Raw genomic sequence first — 20,879 nt, forward strand, 5'->3', positions numbered from 1 at the left:
GGGTTCCAGGTGACTTGGTGATTTATTAGAGGGTTTCTCACATGGCCTTTGAACTTTCCTTTTCTCCTATGGTATTATACAGTTTCTGACATACAGTACTTCATCTTACAAAAATAGACCCCTGGAGGTTCGGGAAGAGATGGGAGCGACCCATCAGCAGGATTAGCTAACAGAACAGCTAGGAACATCACTATTGTTTTATTACTCCTCCCTTAATACATTATGTTGTATTCATGACCTTTAAGTTAAAAATGAGGTACAAAAAGACAGACGCTCCGCAGTGTCCAGGCCTGTTGTCCTTCATTTGCCCAGAGCCTTGTCCAGGTTTGTCTTGATGGCATCCAGGAAGTCTGTGGTGTTGACGTAATGCTCATTCAGCTTGCAGCTGTGGTCAAAGACAAGATGAATGTTAATGACATCAGAGACATTAGCTAGAGAAAAACGTAACAATGGATGTCAGCAGTTTTATCATTAGGGCTAGTCCTTTAAATGGAGGTCAAAGACATTAGACTGGGATCATTTTTACATGCTCTGGATAATCTGCTGACTTACTTGGCAAGACCGTGAATGCAACCAGCCAGATCCTTGGTCATAACGCCACTCTCCACAGTCTCCACGCACACCCGTTCAAGAGTTTGTGAGAACCTGTGGAAAAACAGGAGAATAATCAATACTTACACTTTCTTATAAACATTACTAATATGACAGGAATGCTGCTGTAATCATCCTGACATTACACTACAGGTATAATACAATAAAATGGGTGTGAAAGTGCTAGTCACCAAATGGCCAATAACAAGTTTGATTACTTATATCAATGAATGAGAACGCGATATGGGTTAGAATGATTGAGCGTGTGCTGAGAGCTGCTTATAATGTGCATTTGAAAATGCAACAAACATCTTCCCCAAATTGTAATGGGAATTAAAATAATAATAATAATAATAATATATATTTTTAATTGTGACCAAAAGAGAAGAAAATAGAGGTTTCCCAACAGATTTACACAAGAATAAAAGCTCTGGTGGTTTATTTATTCGGTGAGAAAGTATTACAATGGTATTTCCTAATTAAAAAAATATATATTTTGATATTTCAATACCAATTTTAATAATTCTAGATTAGATGTGTTTCCCCTATTTGTTTTATTCCTGTTGAAGCCAATAATCCACACAAGTTTTGACAACCGTAAATGGCCAATACATAGTCTCAAGTCATCTGCCACTGGGAGGTACAGAAAAATGACTGGCAGCAATAAATGGGCTTACTTGATCAGGTCTGGATTTCCATCAAGTTTGCCACGGTGTTCCAGTCCCCTAGTCCATGCGAAGATGCTGGCAATGGGGTTAGTGCTAGTTGGCCTTCCCTGTTAAATAAATCCACATTTTGATTTTTTTTTTTTGAAAACAATTACTGACAGTAGTTCATGGCTCTACATTTCACTTAATGAACAATTCTTGACAAATATTCAGAACAGTTTAGGTCTGCATGATGCAGAGAAAATGTGATCCTGTTGAGCATTTGCGGGAATAGTTATAGCACTACAACTTTTCCTTGGAGAAATGCTATTTTAAAAAAAAGTCATTTAAGTAATGATCATACTGAAACAGGTCATAAAAATTCTGATCTAATTAAATAAAAATTAAAAAAAATATATGAATGACTGAAAAGTTCTTCAGATATTGTGATTATTACTTGCTGTTATTGTCCTCTCGCCATTAATATTTACTTCAGCTCTTACCTCTGAGGCACTAGATTCATTATTGGGCCAGTCTAGCCATCGGCATGAATGACAGCACCTACTGGGGAGATGCGTCCAACCGATTGATCAAATTTTGATGAACAAAATAATTATATAATTTTATAATATATTGTGCAGCCCTAGCTTTTTGGGTGCAAACTATTTAATTCCAGAAAACATTCATGTATACGCATCTATGGATGTGTGTGAAAAATGCATTATGATTATACATTATGATGGTTTGCTATGAAATAAACTGAATGCTTGTGTATCCCATTTGGCACGATTTAACAACACCTAATATTTCAGAATTCATTAATAATTGCACATTAATGATAGCACATAGCATAACAAGTGCTTCGTAAAATAAAATGCATTTAAAAAAAAAATGATGCTGAAGGCTGCTTTTTTTCCTCTCACCACAAGATGGCAGAAGGCATGTAAAAATAAATTGAAGGAAGATCCTGCTTGCTTTATTTGAAAATCAGCTTTCATTCAACATCTTTGCTTTCTGTATCAAACCTCATTTGTATCTGAAAAGGTTATGAAAATTAGCAAGGCTATAGTTTGCAATATACTAACCTTCTGGTGTTCACGGTAATGCCTGGTTACTGTGCCGTGTGCTGCCTCAGCTTCAATGGTCTTTCCATCAGGACACACCAGAACTGAGGTCATCAAACCCAGAGAACCGAAACCTGCAGACATCATTCAATATCCTTTAAATCAGCTACATATACAATCATTTATCTTTCATAAGCCCTTGAAAACGATCATGATTTTCTTTTTTGCTGCCTGTATAAACCCTGACAACAAAAACGACTGAATATTAGGTGTGTAACTTCATACGACTTCAAACTTTTCAGTTCGGTAAGTGTATACTATACAAATACAGCGAAACAAAGTTTAGCATGTCTTTGTTTAACCTGGTTGATTTCTAAATCCCAATATTAACATTTTGAAATAGAAACAATCAATAAAACTGCTTGTAAACAATATGCTATGTAGCCTTAACCTACATTTTATCTCAATGAACTCAACAGAAGAATTTCTCCAAATTTATGCCAATGAATTATATCTACCTGTTAGTAATTCGAAATGTGTTTAAACAAGTGTGGCAGCCACTGTGTAAATTGTATCTACGACAAATAAAAATAGAAACAATGTAGATGTTATCGTAGAAGCTTATGTGCAACTAATTTGCATGACATTTTAGTTAAGTGTCAATTATTGTATCTACAAAAATAAGTATCAATTTGCAAGTAACCCATCTCAAAAAAGTTAACAGCATTAGCTGAGAATATTAAGATATCATGAAATAGAAATCAAAGTATCATTAAAGTGAAAAATTAATCAATATGGAGATGGAATCTGTGAGCTAAGAAATCTGCAGATTTTTAGCCCATTGAGTGTATTTATTTACTCGTTTCAATGCGTGTAAATTTACAGCTATTCAGTTTTTAATTTAATTTCAGTAATATTATTGACTAATATGAAAATGTTCCTTTGATTCATTTACAATACAGTTTGTAAAGTCATATTTTCTGTCTTAGTAGATATATTATACCAGAGACTTGCTTTGGTTACTAAATAAGCAGATCTAATTGGATTTACATTGTTAATAAATAAAAGATAAAAAGGTATTATTTTTTTGTTTCATGTATTAAGTTTTCAGTTATGATACTCCCAGTGCTTCCCACAGGTTTGAAAAATACTTGCGGGGGTAGCCGGATTGAAACACACCTTTGACTCATAGCACATAGTTGCCTACATGCGACAAAAAAGTGATTTTTAGCAATATTTTTTTATTATATTATTTATTTATTTATTTTAAAGACTGTTGAAATAAAAAGAAATCCACTAATTGTTTTACTTTTATTATGCCATGTGAACCCACTGACAGGTCAAATCTGCTGCTGACTTTATGTGTGGTATTGCCAAACATGTTAGATATGTATAAATTATGTAATAAATCATCAAAAAAAAAGAGAAATAAATGACAAAGGAATAAAAACATCTCTAAAAAGTATAATAATTACAAGAATGAAAAGTGTAGATTATTTAAATAAGTCAAATGAGTTAATTAGCCATTTCTAACAGAGTACAAACATTTTGTAGCCAGTTTAGATGTCATTTAGTCCTCTCTGAGTACATAGAAAAGTTAAATTTTTATTAATTTAAATAATTTAAAAGTCATTTAGATCAAAGAATTATTATATAATGTTTCTCTTGGGGCTGTGCACATACTGTCATCTGGGAAGCCAAGCGAAAGTAAATCAGGCTTAAAATAAAAATGACGACAGCTTAGAAAGTGAAACCAAAAGCAGAGTCCTAGGCATTTAGGAGATTTTTAGAACTCCCGGACGGACACATTAAGTTCCAAAAAGGCGCCTCTCTGCGGGTCTCTGTAGAGCACGCAAGACTGTGACAGTTCTTGCACGCACACAATGAGAAGTAGGAAATGTGTAGGGTGAGAGGAGATGCGAGAAAAAAAACAAAAAGTTTAAAAGGATGATGATGATGATGATAATAATAATAAAAAAAAATTAACAAAAAAAAAAAGTCCCCAAATAATCTTGGGCAGTCATTAACATACCAAAGTAACCAAGTAAAGTCTATGTATGGAAAGCACTCACTCCCAAAATCATTCCATATAAAACCGCAGATTTTTTACTAAATTCTGCGCAGAAATAGCTAAAAATGTCCACAGATTCTGTCAGGCCCTAATCATGACTTAGGTCTATGGTTAAACCACTTGCAGATAGCTTTTTTTTAAATTGTAATTATTGAATTTTAGAAACTGTTCTTTAATTAAACAAAAGCATGTGTTCAGTTTTAGTTTTCTGCTGTACTAAAATGTACTGAGCCATGACTTCAAATGACTTCATTTTTGTGTACATTACACCCCCACTGAATGTATGTTTTTCTAGAATTTTACCCTGAGCAAGGATGTCTGACTGCACATCTCCATCGTAGTTCTTGCAGGCCCACACAAAGGCACCTGATGACTTCAGCACCTGAGCCACCATGTCATCAATCAGTCTGTGTTCATACCAGATCTTCAGCTTGTCAAACTCTGGCTTGTAGTTTCTGCCCATTGGAAAAAGATGCTTCAATATTTTGCATTGAAATTACTTTGCAAGAAAAGTGTAGTGTCACATGTCAACAGTGACAGCACGTCAGAGCGCTAATCTGATAATTACACAGCAACACACGTTCATACACAACACAATGAAAGTGCGTAAAGCATGCCAAAGACAAAATCGAATCCTCCTCACTTCTCAAAGATATCCTGGAAAATGTCCTTGAATCTGCCGTCATAAGCCTTCAGGATGGTGTTCTTGGTGCTCATGTAGAGAGGCCATTTCTTCTGGATGGCGTACTGGAAGCAGCTGTGAGCGAAGCCGGTGATAGACTATTAGAAAGGGACGAAAAGACACGATGTCACAAAAGCTGGGCAAAATAAATGTTCCACTTTCACAATAGGGAATTCAGCTGGAGGAATTTCTGCAAGGCTGGCTGTGCAGCTCTAATGGGTGAGCAAAAATCACTCACTTCAAATGTGAAGTGGAAAAGATGTAAAAAATAAATAAATAAATACATTTCAGGCAGACACTTCATTCAGTAAATCTCCTTTGAGCTGGCAAAAGAGCCCACTGTCAGCTCCACCTCTGGAGCAGCCTGAAGGCAGACTCCTCTTCTGTTGTAAACCAAAACAGAGCGTTCCTCTGACTACAAACAAAGACTTCAGGACACCAGGGTTCACTGTGGGTACATCATCTATAATCCAGACCTCATCCCTCCGAAGGTGTATGTGAAGAACATAACAGAATTTAACTCAGAATACATGAGACGGTCTAAAAATGGCTGTAATTTAAGGTGTTATTTTTACACCTTCAAGACAGATCGCCAGAGGATAAGCTCATTAACAGGAAGACATTTTTCAAATTCATACATGTGCTTGCTTTTTTTTTTTTTTTTAGCTCTGTAGCTGTGCTCTATTGAGTTCACATTTGGAATCATTGTAATGAATGGATTCTTTGTTGGATGACGTAATTCAGAAAGTGCAAACATCAGGGGTGCCCCAACTTTCTCTTACAGTCACTCTTTATTGCTGGAGTATGAAAATAATCTTTCTTTGAATTCATTAATTGTCACGTTGGTCCTATATTAAAATGTTACTTTGGATGTTTTACTATAAATGTATTAGGGCTTCAAAGCAGACATTGCCATATTTTGCATTTCTGTGATGTACTGTATATTGTGATATGAATATGATTTCACAATGTGCACGTTCACAATAAGTAACTGTTTGGAAAGACTTCAAGAAAATTTACAAATAATTTTTGCATTGTTTAACATTGACTGGGATAATTTTGTAGGGGGGTGCTTCTCTATAAAATAGAAATCTTTATGGTATTCAGTGGAATCTAACAATTTTGAGGTACAGAAATCAAATTATGCAGTCCCTCCAGGATTTCGCGGGACTTTTTCTGAATTTTGTGGTCAAAAATGATTGATTTTGCTGTGGCTTTTCTTCCTATTTGCAGCCTTATTTTGCTGTAAAAAAATTATACCACAGACAAAAGTCTTCATTATAGATTTTTTTTATTACTCCTAGACCCAGACACTGAGTTCTGCAACTTAAATTTAAAGGATACTGTATGTTTAAAAAAAACTAATCTTGTATCCATACATAAAATGTGTGCACAACAGCTGAAAAGATCAAAATCACTGATTCATTGCACAGGTAGTCTCCCATAAAGGCCAGAGTAATTTTTTTTAAATGTTGTTGTTTTTACATACAGTTGAAGTCAAAATTATTCGCGCTCCTGTGTTTTCTTTTACTTTAAATGTTTCCCAAATTATGTTTAACAGAGCAAATACTTTTTCACAGTATTTCCTGTAATAGGTTTTCTTCTGGAAAAAATTTCAATTAAACTTTTTTGAAGAGTTCACACTTAGATAATGCTTGACTATATAAGCAGGTTTGACATGCTGTCCTGGGAAAGAACCCTGAGCTCGGAGATAGAGGAGCCCAAGGCTCCCGCTTGGTCAATGAGCATTAGGAGGGATACGAGATCAGGTAGTTCTCGAGAGCTCTATGGGAATAGACTGCTGACCTCGCCAGTGTGTATGTATTAAGTGCTTTTGATTTTTACTATTATTTATTTCACTTGTAGGGCTGCACAGTGGCGCAGTGTGTAGCACGTTCGCCTCAAAGCAAGAAGGTCGCTGGTTCTCAGTTGGCATTCCTTTGTGGAGTTTGCATGTTCTCCCCGTGTTGGCGTGGTTTCCTCCGGGTGCTCCGGCTTCTCCCACAGTCCAAAGACGTGGTATTGCTAAAATTGTCTGTGTGAATGTGTGTGTATAGATGTTTTCCAGTGATGGGTTGCAGCTGGAAGGGCATCCGCTGCATAAAACATGTTCAAGATAAATTGGTGGTTCATTCTGCTTAGGCCATCCCAGATTAATAAAGGGACTAAGCCGAATAGAAAATGAATGAATGAATTATTCACTTGTCACATGTCTTTAGACTGTGAGAGGAAACCAGAGTACCCGGGGAAAATCCACGCGAACACGTGGAGAACACGTAAACTCCGCACAGAAAGTGCCGACTGGCTCAGCTAGTACTTGAAACGACAACCTTCTTGCTGTGGGGGCAGCAGTGCTAGCCACTGAGCCACCGTTTCGCCCAATACTAGAATTGAGGAGGAGGGAGAAGAGATGGATGGAGGGGGCTGGGTCTTCCAAAACGAAGACAAAGAATGAAGTTAGGCAGGATATATATGCTAAATTTGGAATGATCCGATTGGCTAACTAACGATTAGCGATAAGGACCAGCTGCATTCAATCCTATCAGGTGCACCTCTCGAAATTAGTTAGTGAGGCTTGTTTTATTTGGACTAGAATAAAAGCAGTTTTACCTTTTAAAAACATTTTAAGATCAATATTATTAGCCCCCTTAAGCAATATATTTTTTTTCGACTGTCTACAGAACAAACCATCATTATATAATGACTTGTGTAATTATCTTGCCTAATTAACCCAGTTAAGCCTTTAAATGTCACTTAAAGCTGAATACTAGTATCTTGAAAAATATCTAGTCAAATATCATGTACTGTCATCATGGCAAAGATAAAAGAGATCAGTTATTGGAACTATACGCTTAGAAATGTGTTGAAAAATATGCTTTCCATTAAACAGAAATAAGGAGGGGGGGATCAGGAGGGCTAATAATTCTGACTTCAGCTTTAGAGACTGATTATCAAATTTTAAACGACACCGTATTCATTTTCTTCATTTTATAAACAAACAATCTGTTAAAGTGGAAAACTTTATCATTTATTCTGCCCAAATGGTTTAAATTTGCTTTAAATCTGAGTCACGGGTCTTACAAACACACCCAAGTAAAAATATTACACACAATTAGTTTGATTAAAATTCACAAGAACTACACAAATTGTGTACTGAACTATGTTTCATAAGTAATAATAATCCCTAATGGACTGTGCAGATCCTGCGATGTGACTATTGCAGAAGCGCAGATTGCGATATCAATGCAGAAATGTTATATCGTAAAGCACCAAAATGTATACACAGTAAAATAGAGAATAGAATTACATTTGGAAAGAAAAATGCTTTTGTTCTTTTGACACAGAGTCTATAATTTTTTTATTTATTACATATTTATTGCCACATCAGCAACTTATGGCTATTTCGTGGCCAAATGGATATACATTAAAATATTACATGATAAAAACAAATTCGTATTATATTTAAAAAATTACTTAGACAAATATATAAAATATAAATAGATAAAATTCACAAAAAAATTGATTCAAAGTTAAATATGATTTTTCAGTGAAAAACTCTTCCTGGTGGTACCTTTTTAAAAATGTCAATCAAAGTACTCTCCTTATAAAAATTGTCTCTAATGGAATTTAAACTTCTACATTCCAACAAAATATGTTTGATGGTATGAGCAGTCTGGCAGTTATTACATTTAGGTGATGCTTCGTTATTTAATAAATATGAATGCGTCAACCTAGAATGTCCAATTCGACATCTGGTATAGACCGTCTGATCATGCCTGGTTTCGAAATTATAATTTGCTAAATGTCTTTCATTTATTTTCAGGTTAATTTCATATAATTTGTTGTTGATGCAGTTGTCCCATTCTCTTTGCCATGTTTCGTTTATGTACAAATTGATGGTGGGTTTCAAGTCATCAGGAGAAATTAAACATTCGGTCACATTCAAGGAGATAGCCTTTTTTGCCAAGTCTATAATATTTTGATGCTCCTTCAGTATTTTAAAGTGCATATAAATACAAACATATTATATCCACACTGACCTCATCAGTGTTGTACATGCCCATTCCACAGCCTCCACCAGGGAAATCGTACACCTCCCACTCCTTGGTTTTGCTTCCATCGGCTGGAGAGAAGACCATTTTGAAAGTGCCTGGTTGGCTCACAACAAAATCTGTTGCTTTGTACTGTAAAGTAACAAGATGACAGTGTGTCAGTGAGAACAAGCACATCAACAAGAAAACAGACAGTTTATCCAAGAAGCACACCTGGTCACCGTGGGCATGTCTGCCAATGGTGATGGCCTGTGTCCAGCCAGGAACAAGTCTGGGAATGTTCTTGCAGATGATTGGCTCACGGAAGACAGTGCCACCTAGAATGTTCCTGATAGTTCCATTAGGACTCTTCCACATTTTCTTCAGATTAAACTCTGTCAAGTGAAAATAAAGAGACAGATTTATATACTTCTCTTTCTTCCAATAGCTATGCCTGTGAAAATATGAATTTAAAACTGTTCAAATTTGTCGTTATCAAAAGCGGCTGTAGTTGTACAAATGAGTAATTCTAGCAATAGTCTATCAATAAAATCATTCAGAAAATGTTTAGAAAACATTTGCTCAAATCATATTTTGAATGTTGAAAGATGGGTTCCATTTAAAAGTGCTAGAAGAATATTATGTCATTAGAACAATAAAGGGAAGTGTTTGAGGCGCACCTTCGACCCTGGCTTCGTCAGGTGTAATAGTAGCGCATTTGACAGCAACATTGTATTTCTTAGTGGCAATAGCGGAGTCGATTGTGACTTGGTCATCAGTCTGGTCACGATAGGGAAGACCCAGGTCATAGTACTTCAGATCCACATTCACATTGGTTAGAATGAGCTAGACACAAAAATAAGAGAGAGAGGGAGAGAAAGACAACATTAAATCAAGTCAATTGGCCTATTTTGCCATAAAGGGAACAGACTCAAAGACAAATTTCCAATTTCCTGAATTTTTTCAGATAAAAAAAATAATAATTTCCATCACCCATAATGAACAGAAAAACAGACAGTTGTTGTGAAGAGCATTGAGCAGACACACAACAGCCACAGACAGTTGTAATAGGTACAGCCTAATATCAGCTTTTGACAAGTGAAAAACAAATGAAAGGTCAATGTTGTAACAACATTATAAACACAATATTTAAAAAAAATTTAATTAAAAAATAAATTTTATTTTAAAACAACTAAACAAAAATCCCTGATATTCTACAACTTGTACAATAAAATAAATACATACAAAAACTCCCTGAAATAGACTGTTTAAAATTTCATGATATCCCCCAAAAAAAATTTATTTAACAACCCGTGGAAACTCTATATTTTCATACTTTCTGCTAGAGGCTCAATATTCAAAAAAATATTTATTAATTACTATGGAATCTATGAAAGATTTATGAAAAGGTCTAATCCATGACACCATTGTCAGGAAAAATCGAAAGGTTGCCAAAAAAAAATGTAAACCTACTGAACTTTTCTTCCATTCTATGACACATGTAGGCATAGGTCGGCATAAAATTGACCGTATAATAACGTTGGATAAAAATATCACCGTTTCATGGTTGTGAAAATTGTGATTACTGCTCTAACATATATTGTTTTTAAATGTCTGGGTAAAAAACAAGTTTCTCTCACTTTTTTTCCGAAATTGCATACTTCCATACTATATAGTGCGCTAAAACCAGTATTCGAGCTGAGCAATATGTCCGAATTCATAGAAATCGAAAAACAGTATGCGAGAAGTGCCTGGATGACCTACTACTTCCAGCGAAATTCTCAAGTGTGCATCCGATGGACGCTAGTCCACGACGCACTGCAATTCATGAAAGGGAGTGAAGCGGGTGTGTCAAGTGATCATAATAAAAATGGCAGATGTAATACGACTGAGCTTCATTCATACTACTCGCATTCATACTGTAGAAAACGTACTTATCTATCGGTCGAGTAGTAAATTCGAATTCAAATGCAGTACCTAAATGCAAATGCATTAGTAAGAGATTTCGAACGCAGCCAATGTATTTTATTTTGAGAAACATTTAAAATAGTTTGGAACAGTAAACATGTCAGGGGATGTATCCCAGTGATAGGTTGCAGCTAGAAGGGCATCCACTGTGTAAAACATATGCTGGATAAGTCGGCGGTTCATTCTGCTGTGGCGACCCCAGAATAATAAGGGACTAACCAAAAAAATAAATAAATAAATAAAAAATGAATGAATGAATGAATGAAACATCTCAGGCTAAATAATTCAAATGAATCAATGACTTCTGCTGTCTTCATTAGTTTCAAAAACACAGATTCTTTACCATTTAAAAAGGCATCTTTGGATATAATTTCTGCTAGAGATGCTGTTGTTCTAAAAAAACTAAAAACAATATTACATATAACAACATAGAAATGGTATAACAGAAAATTTTGGCATTTTCCAAACCATGGTATACCTTGAAAACCGTTACCGGCCTATGCCTAGACACATGAAATGTATATTTAATTACAGCAATCATGGGAAAAAAAAAAGAGCTACTTTGAACTGGAACATCATTGTGCCATAACAGAAATTTAGGAACAGAGATTCAATTTATGGACAGGACTCTATGACTCCTGCTTGATTATAAACACCAGTTACTAGTTTCTGGACTAATGGTGTTGATTTGCTAGCTATAAATATTGAGCCCATTCTGATTCTCCATAGAATCAGCAGAATATTTCCAGCCTGTGAAACGTCACCATCACCATCTGCTGTCTCTTGAGGAGACAGACGGCCAGTCAGTGAGAATGACCTCAACACTGGCTCTGCCCCCTGCGTGACGTGGACATAATCTCAGTCTTCACGCGCAACTCTCCCAGTAAGCCTATCATGCAGTCTCTTTAAAAAGGAGATCTGCATAACCGCTCTCTCCTCGTCCCTTTAATTCTCCCTAGAGATGCTGTTGCTTTCCCTTTCCAATTTCCGTCTCCTTTTGTCTCTCTACTCTTGTCTAACCCAATTTTCATTCTGTCTGTGTCTGTCTAGGCCTCTCACTCACTTCTCTTTCCTTTGCCCTCTACATCTTTCCCTCCTGCGTTCTGTTTCTCTCTGTTTGTGTGTATGTATCACAGATTTAAAAATAGACCAGACAGACACTGCTTCCCTCCTCCTCATTCTTTCGCTCACTCACACGCTTAGCGTTTAAGCACCTTTTCTTTGATGAACTCCCAGATGATCCTGGTCATCTCATCTCCATCCATCTCCACCACCGGCTGTGCCACCTGGATACGTTTATCAGCATCTGTCAAATAAAACAAAAACTAATTATTTTTACCTGTCAGTTTTTCCATTCAAGCCTGAATAAGTGATTGTGTTTTTCCCCCACTTGTGAGACACCCGGAAAGGAGTGGTTCCTCAAGTAGGAGAATAATGAGGAGACAAAGCCCCATTCACACCACTAGAGACTTTGGCACTAAATGTCGGCAGTCATTGCACTGGTTGCTCACTAGTCGGCGTTACAATTTCTGGTTTCTAAAGAAGCACGCTGAGCATCTGAGCATCACTAGCACTAAACTGTCATTTTTGCTGACACTTGATCAGCTTTTAAGCTCCTAAAATAAAAATAAATAAATAAATAAATGCAAATAATGCATCGGTTACTACAAAAAATACTGTCAGGGAGGCCATTTTTCTGCACAAGCCAGCAAATGAGGACACTTGGGGCTTGCAAACACCCTTACACACCATTTTACATGAGGATACGCATGCATTGTATTATCTTTATAACACTGCTCTGTACATGATCAATGAGATGGCATTACAATGTGAATTAGACACCCTAATCCAAATCAACTTTGTGTTGTTCTCAAGACAGTTCTGACCACATTAAATTCTACCATATTCGAACATTACTTCCTAACTTTATATTATTTATATAAATGTATATATGTCAAGATATAACCTATGTGATGTCAACTGTTGGTTTCATACTGTAATAAACATATACACACGCATTAAAAAAACAGCACAATTTTACCAATTTTAAATTCTGGAACAACAATATAAGCAAGAAAATAGGAAACCCACTGTTGACATCACATGGGATTATATCTTTACACATTTATACATACAACAAAAGATGACACATTGGTTTCATTACTTCCTGCAAAAACTGCATAACCATCTTCAACTCAAGTGTTACAAAAACAAATTGCATTAGCACATGGTTACTTCACATATACAATGCAAATATAAAAACTTCCTGCAAAGAGCAGAGTTACAGATAATATAAACTTTATAAAACAGTTATCCTTTCTTGGCAGAAAAATCACTGAAATAACTTGACATCATCACAAATTACATAATAAAAGCAATATAAATATGTGAGTCAGGCGTGCCTCTCTGGCAGCAGCAATGAATGATTACAGGATTAAACTGGCCCAGGTTTAATTTTTGAAGGTAATTAGGTCAATGCACCTTTATAACTTTACTGGCTGGCTGATTGCCAATAACATTAATAGACGACAGATCAACACTGAGAAATATTTAAACAATTTATAAAACAACAATGTTCTGAATTAAATATTTAATGTTCCATATTTTGGATTGTTCTGTCAATTATCTTTATAAAATGTCATCACACAATGATAAGGATTCCTGGCATTGTCCAAAACTCCATATTGGCAAGGGCGTTTCCAAACCTCGAGAGAACGATAAAGATAGAATATTACTCATTCCACCCACTCCTAATTGCTGCTATAAGAAGCAATTTGCAGCAATTTCACGAACTAAATATCTTCCTCCAGTGTTCCAAACACCTTTTTATACCACGCTTTCCCACTAAAGCAAGCAAGCAAAGGTCATTTTCCGCTCCCCCTCCTCTCAGCAAGGGGAGGTCATTTTACACTCCCCCTCCTCTCTCTCCGTGGGGACAAAGCAGAGGAAGGTGGGGGAGCCATGAAGGGAATCAAGTGACTTTGTTCCACTTGCCAAGTTTCTGCTCATACTAGAGAACCAATCAAACTAAAGAAAACTTTAATCGAGTTCATAAACGACAAAATGGTATCAATAAAGCTTAGCATAAGGAGCTTTATAAGCACTATGGGTCACACATTTACTTCACTCCACTGATGTGAGTCTATAAACTACTACTAAACTATTTCATGTCAGATCCAGTCAAAGTTCAGTTACAGTGAACAGGTTCATATAACATTTTTACAGTTCACAGATTAAAGCTGTCAAATGTTTTACATGCTTAACGTGCAATACATGCTCCCTCAAAGGACTCATGTATTAAAAAAATAAATATCTCAATGGAGAGACTTCCGTAGTTAAAGCTTGTAATATTTATCATCAACAATAAATCAAAGTTGTGTTTTGAAGTGCAAACTGACATTGTCATCCTTTGTGCAAAAATAAAACATGCTAAAAAAAAAAAAAAGCAAAAATAAATAAATAAATAAAAAAATATCTCCATGTTTTCATATAGGATAATCAAGCAAGAGGCGTCAATTTTCTAAAAACTAGCAAATTTGAACACAAATGAGAATTGTGAGAAGTGAGAATTGTAAACAATTCAAAAACTAGACTGAGGGACAATTTAGAGAAAATAGTCTTTCATATTATTTCAAAATAGTCTTCAAATTTGACAAAAAAAAAAGTTAAAACAATTGAAAAGTTGTGTTTAGTTTGAATCTGTTTTTGAATGAACCATTAGATTCAATAAGTAATTTGTTGATACAGTCTATGACTGCATCCGAAGCCGGATACTTCCATACTATACAGTATGCTAAAACGGCTCAGTATGCGAGCCGAGTGGTATGTCCGAATTCATAAGCTGCGTCTCAAATGGCACACTATACACTTCCACACTCAACAGCATATGCATGTAGTGTCGTCCCAAATGGAGCACTAATGTTTTTTTACTAAGCAGAAATTCAAACAGTTTCCCTGATGACGTTTGGCGGTTGCCAAATCAGTGACATAAATGACCAAACCATCAAATAATACTTGCCATGCGTATAACTGCATTCACCATCGGGAGACGCTATAATCACTCTCGTGGGAAAATTTTGCTTTCACCATCCAAAATAAATAAAGTTATCCAACATGTGCGCCCGATAGCTCTGCCCCTTCCGCTACGTGAGCAAAGCTGTGGTCGTTGAGTGCGTGAAGTGTCCATCATTCCACACTTCATTTTATCGGCTGAATGAGTGCATCATCCGGGTAATTAAAGTGCACTTATTATATTTAGAGTTTTCAGTGTGAATGTACTTCTTACACTATTTATACTACAAAACGGCGTAGAACAGTGCATAAGTATGCGATTTGGGACGCATGTGACCATGACAAAAGGGCGAATGTAGTACGTCCGAAATCCATTCATACTTCTTACATTCATACTGTATTGAACATACTTTTCTAAAGGCCAAGTAGTACGATTAAATTCAAATGCAGTACCTTACTGAGTAGTAGGCGGTTTCGGATGCAGCCTATGACTTAAATGATCCAGTGAGACATGCCACCGCCTACTGAATACTTCCATGTGTTTTTATTTATGACAGGCATAAACTAGATAAGGTACCAGCCCAAAAGTATACAACAAAATATAGTGTAAAATATCACACAGCCAACAGGTTACAAAATTAAAAAGATTTTTTTAATCCCAAGATATCAAAACTGAAAAAAAAAAATTACAACGGGTTAAAAATGGACCTAAAAAAAACATCTACCACTGATCACAGCTGTGTCAACCAAAAGTGCATTATGGGTAAGGCCTTTTGCTTGAAATATGATTGGGTTTGTAAACAGACATTACATAAACAGGGAATCCTGGGGAAAAAAATCCTCTCGCTACTCATAAGCGCTGAGAACAGCATGCTAAAGCAGGAGGAGAAGGAGTGTATGGGCAGGATTATGTAAGTGTGCTCCAATTCAACACTGCAGCCATCTGCATTGAGAATGAATCCTCCCATGGACAACTCATTTATGCTGAGCTATGACAATAGCTAACGTGCTGCAGCAGACAATCATTCCCCAAAACAAAATTCAATCCCTTGAGAAACAGATTCTGCAAAGAATTCTACAATTCAATAGACTTTTTGACTTAATTAGTAATTCATACCTACAATTGTAATAGGATAATAGGGCTGAACAATATCGAGAAGTACATATTCCAAAAAAAAAAAAAAAAAAAAAAAAAAATTCTAAGATTTTTCTTATTGCAAAGTGCTTAACCTCTATTTGGGAAAAGATGATTTATACAAAGGTTTCGCATTTTGTACATCCGATGCTTTCTTGCCTTAATAAAGCATGAAATCATGTTGTCAACTCAAAGTGATGCAGAATCAAAACAAACAAAACAGTGCTGCATTTGAAATATCCAAATATGTTGTTTTAAACTGTAAAAAAAAAAATCAGTTTTTAAAATAAATGAAGACAGCAAAAGTCCATAATTCATTTGAATTATTTAGTCTGACATGTTTACTGCTACAAAATATTTTAAATGTTTCTCAAAATAAAATATATTGTAAATTGCATAAAGGAAAAAAAAGTTTTTGGTTTTTACCCAGACATTTTAAAAGAACATATTTCAGAGCAGTAATCACAATACTGCGAAACCATGAAACTGTGATTTTTTTTTATGCAAGGTTATCATACCGTCAGAATCTTATACCAGGCCATGCCTAGCTGTGACATCAACTGCCAATAAGAAATCTGGCAACCATAGGTTTTATGTTTACTGTTTTGCGACAAAACAAAAAAATAGAATAATCTGATTTTTGATAGTCCAAAAAAATATTTGCACATGTAAATACACTCATTCTAATATTTATTATTTTATTTATAAATATTTAATGATTATAAGTGTTTAGTTTCTATTTTGACCAATGTAATAATGAATACAAAAAGTACTAATTAAGCAACTAGCTTATAGATGTTTAAAACGTTTTATAAAATGTATTTTACCTACTCTGCCTAGCATGTAATTGTGAAAAATCACACTAAAATATTACTGATAAAACTTCATGAACTATTTCAGGGCATTACAAAGAGACTCATGACATTTTTTATAAAAACTCTACAAAAAAAAAAAAAACCAAACAAGACCTGACTGTACGGGGCATTTTATAAATCACACAAGGCCCTCAGGTATTACTAATCCTAGGCAAAAAGTGTTTAAGCCTCTACAAAAAGCATGTGGTCAGCATGAGCATATCACATAGCAACAACCACTCACATGACTCATTTTTTGTTGTCAAGGACATTTGCAAACAGAAGTGTAAACTTGTGCATGTGAAGGTTAGAGGTTTTAAAATCCATGAGGCGAGCATGTTCACATGGAGACCTCACAAAGCACTTAAGCACAAAGAGAAAATTGTTAAGGACCAGTCTATTTTACAATGAACATACCAAATGTGTTTTGTTTTTTTTGCATTAAAAAAGTTCTGTGTTCAGACAAAAATGTTGCTGAAGTGTTTCCAACTTAGATTAATGGTCAATAACTAAAACATGAAAATTATAAAAACTAATCAGGTGGGTAAAGAAGAGTTCAGATTTTTTCATCAAACAGTAGAAACCATGCTTAAATAGATAAATCGTATCCAATAAAACAATAAAGCTAACTTCTTTAAATTCATAAAATTACATGCAAACAAATTGCATATGAGGATAATTGTTACACAATTTATGCTCCAGAAAATGTCACAAAGGTTTATAAATAAGCTCCATGTGCTTCTCAGCTCTCATTACAACCTATTAAACCTCTTGGCAAAAGTCAAATCCAACCTTGTGACTTTAATGACAGAGAACATGAAAGTGGGCTTGGCGTTCCATCCTGAACACATGCCAATAAAATCACTCTGAAATGTTAGTCAACTTTTGAGAACGCTACATATTGCATTAACTGTGGCCGGAACTTCATGTTTATTAGAAGCTTACTTAAAGAGTCGATAACCAACACCGCCTCAGGGGATAAGAATGACATACTCATACAACCTTCAGTGCCAAAGCCTCAAATTTTCCAATAAATTTGGCAGCATAGTTTAATGTGGTACACCTAGAGTGCAGAAATTTGCTTGTTCATTACATAATCATTCAGATGTGATGAATGAGTAATGCTCCCAATTAGGACAAACCGATTTAGAGTAAAGTGTAAAGGTGACCTGGAGGACATGATGGCCTGTCTACGCCAAGTAAACCACCGACATTTGGACAATCCTCCATGACAACTGATTACCTAACACAGAGGGACAGCTAGTGTCAGGACATGACACTAATTCATTGACAGTTGTACGTTGAGTTCTGTCCTCCAGTTGTACCTTGCTTTAAGACCCGAGACACGGGTTTCAGGTGATAACCCTGTAGACTACTAGTAACTCCAGAACGTGAGATCAGCTGCTGCTGCAGGACATTTAAATCGATGCAGCCTCCATTATAATCGGGCACATTTAGACCAGAGGGAAAATAATGCGGAGGTGCAGTGCAGTTTTAAAACATCTTAATTCGTGTAGTTGATGATGCTGTTGGTCATTTACATTTCATAATTTTATCTTTTGTCAATATTAAAATACGACGTATGGGCCAGGCCGGCTGACCTTGAAATGATTTTATACTGCAGCATTATCAAAACACAGTTTAAACCCCCACACGAACACTCTTATAACTGGTAAGTTAATTATTTTACATCCCGTGAAGGGTTGGTTTCATATTTACAACATTTACAGAGTATTTTACCCGCGAACGGTTTCATAACTCTTCCCTCATGCCCGTGTAGCCAAAAATACATTCAAGCGACACTTGCAACGCCATCAAATCGTCCAAACGCGTAACGATTCTATAAAGACTGGATTTTCCTATCAGAAAGTGTTGTATAAAAAGGATGCACTGAATTGAGGTAACGTAAATGATCGTATTCTGCTCCTCTTTTTAATTTTAAAGGCATCCTATGAGCGAACAAAGAAGCGCGAGCACGTCGCTCGACTTCTGCCTGTGCGGCCGCGCGATTCCCGCTGCACGTCTTACGTCACAGCGAAAATAACGTTCTGCTAGAGCTACTTTAGATGGAGGAAAAGCTACTAGAAATGGATATCTGCAAACCAGCGAAGTGAATGAACACCACAGACTGCAACCGGCGTCTTTAGTGGAAGCCGGTGGTTTAAGGAGATAACGTTATAATTAAAAACGCGTCAAATAAGCACCGACCGGCATTAACGCGCCGGTTAATGCGGCTTTGACACACACAATCCTGAAAGTGGAAATAAACTCACAGTTCCTCTGTTGCAAACTCTGGCAAGCTGGAGCAAGGACGGCGGGGCTTTTGGATAGAGTGGCGGCAGACCTGCTGAGAGAGCTGAGGACCTTCAGATAACCTGCCATGTTTTTTTTCTCTCTCTCTCTCGCCGAAAACACTAGAGGTTGCTGCCCGACTTCTCTCCGGTCGAAGGAAGGGTCGAATGAATCGGAGCAGACAGCAATAAACGCAGCTCTTCTCCGCCTCCGTCTCAGTGGCGACGTCACCATTACACGAGGTCAGGACTGAAACTCACCGATGTGGTAAATGGCCAATCATATTTGAATAAGCAACAAATCGATGTTTCGCCTGGTGACTTTTGATAACGCTCAGTATGCACGTTCTCTTTCGTTTTCAGTTAACCCTTTGGGGCGGCCGGAGTCATTTCCGATTTTGAACTCGTCAGGAATGTCTGCATTTTCATCCAATTTGCATGTTTTTAAAAGTTTAAACATACTTCATAATTTTCTATGGGCATTCTTATGTACAAAATGGTTGTGTTTTATTCGTTTATAGACAGCGTAACTGTCTACGCTACTCACTACTCCAAGAACAGCCTGATAACCTCTTCACATTCCGCTGTCTGTCTGGTTGCTGAGCAGCTCCGCTAATTTTAGCCGGTTTGAGTTTCCACCATACTCGGTGATGTGCGCATGATGCTTATGCGCATGCGTCGTAGAGCTGCTGCCTGCAGGTCATTTGAAGGAGCCGAAAGGCTAAAGTGGTTGAAGGTTGAGAGGTTGTAACAGGTAAAATGATATTATTACTGCACATAACAGTGTTGCGGAAATATTTTATTACACATTTCATGTTTTGTCTCTCACAATATACTGCGGTTTATAGGAAACTTTAGCATTGTAAGCCGTAATACAGGACTTAAAAAGGCCCTCACCAAACGAATGCCTTCAAAATTCTTACATTTCAGCACTAGTGTGATGATGAAAACATCTTACATTATGCAGGCATTGAAATACCTAAATAAATTAATATTAAATATTCCTAGTATTAGTAATATCTGACAGTACTTTATTTTCAGTTTTCAAATCTTAGGATTACATCCACAGAAAACATTACTTCTCATCATTTTGCTTCCCAAAAAAAAGTATCCTGATTTAAGAATTTTTAGATATATGCATTGAGAAACTAGACAATAAATACTGAAGAAGAATGTTTTTAGGTGGTACAGTAATTGCTAAACAAAATTAAACTTAATCAAGATTGGTACGAAGTAGCATTTCCAGCTTCTGAAGTAACTCATTGTTCTCCACATAAATTAACATTTAGAAATTTTCTCTTCATGTTATTCATATCACAATTTCTTAACATGGTCAAACCTGCAGAAACCTATAATTAAGTTAGACAGCATTGGCAGAATCACTGGTTTCAGTCTCACTCAAATGCAGTGAAAAGACCTAAAAATTACTTTGTCTCTGCTTAGACTCACAGTCAGTTCAAATGTTAAATTCCTCAAATACTTCACAAGGTTATGACAAACAGACTGTTAGATATGAGTGTCGTCAGCTTTTACT

General features: G+C 36.1%; 1 protein-coding gene across 1 annotated transcript; it reads right to left on the bottom strand.

Annotated features, from left to right (window-relative positions):
- Positions 1 to 3: 3 nt before the first annotated feature.
- idh2 (isocitrate dehydrogenase (NADP(+)) 2) lies at positions 4 to 19,515 on the bottom strand. Its single transcript, XM_056479060.1, has 11 exons — positions 19,328 to 19,515; positions 12,269 to 12,360; positions 9,767 to 9,932; positions 9,321 to 9,481; positions 9,096 to 9,239; positions 5,017 to 5,153; positions 4,677 to 4,828; positions 2,324 to 2,436; positions 1,269 to 1,366; positions 553 to 645; positions 4 to 385 (listed from the first exon to the last, which is right to left on the bottom strand). Exons 1-11 carry the CDS (start codon positions 19,434 to 19,436, stop codon positions 301 to 303), a joined length of 1,350 nt encoding a protein of 449 aa, XP_056335035.1. The 5' UTR covers positions 19,437 to 19,515; the 3' UTR covers positions 4 to 300.
- Between the last annotated feature and the right edge of the window lie 1,364 nt (positions 19,516 to 20,879).

The sequence above is a fragment of the Danio aesculapii genome, chromosome 18 (assembly GCF_903798145.1).
Source record: "Danio aesculapii chromosome 18, fDanAes4.1, whole genome shotgun sequence".
Classification (NCBI taxonomy): Eukaryota; Metazoa; Chordata; class Actinopteri; order Cypriniformes; family Danionidae; genus Danio; species Danio aesculapii.

Excerpts from the sequence above, each read along its gene's own strand:
- idh2 (XM_056479060.1), bottom strand. The coding sequence starts at position 19,436 with ATGGCAGGTTATCTGAAGGTCCTCAGCTCTCTCAGCAGGTCTGCCGCC. Across the intron at positions 9,240-9,320 it reads GACATGCCCACGGTGACCAG|TACAAAGCAACAGATTTTGT; the intron begins GTGTGCTTCTTG and ends GTTACTTTACAG. Across the intron at positions 2,437-4,676 it reads GTCAGACATCCTTGCTCAGG|GTTTCGGTTCTCTGGGTTTG; the intron begins GTAAAATTCTAG and ends TGATGTCTGCAG.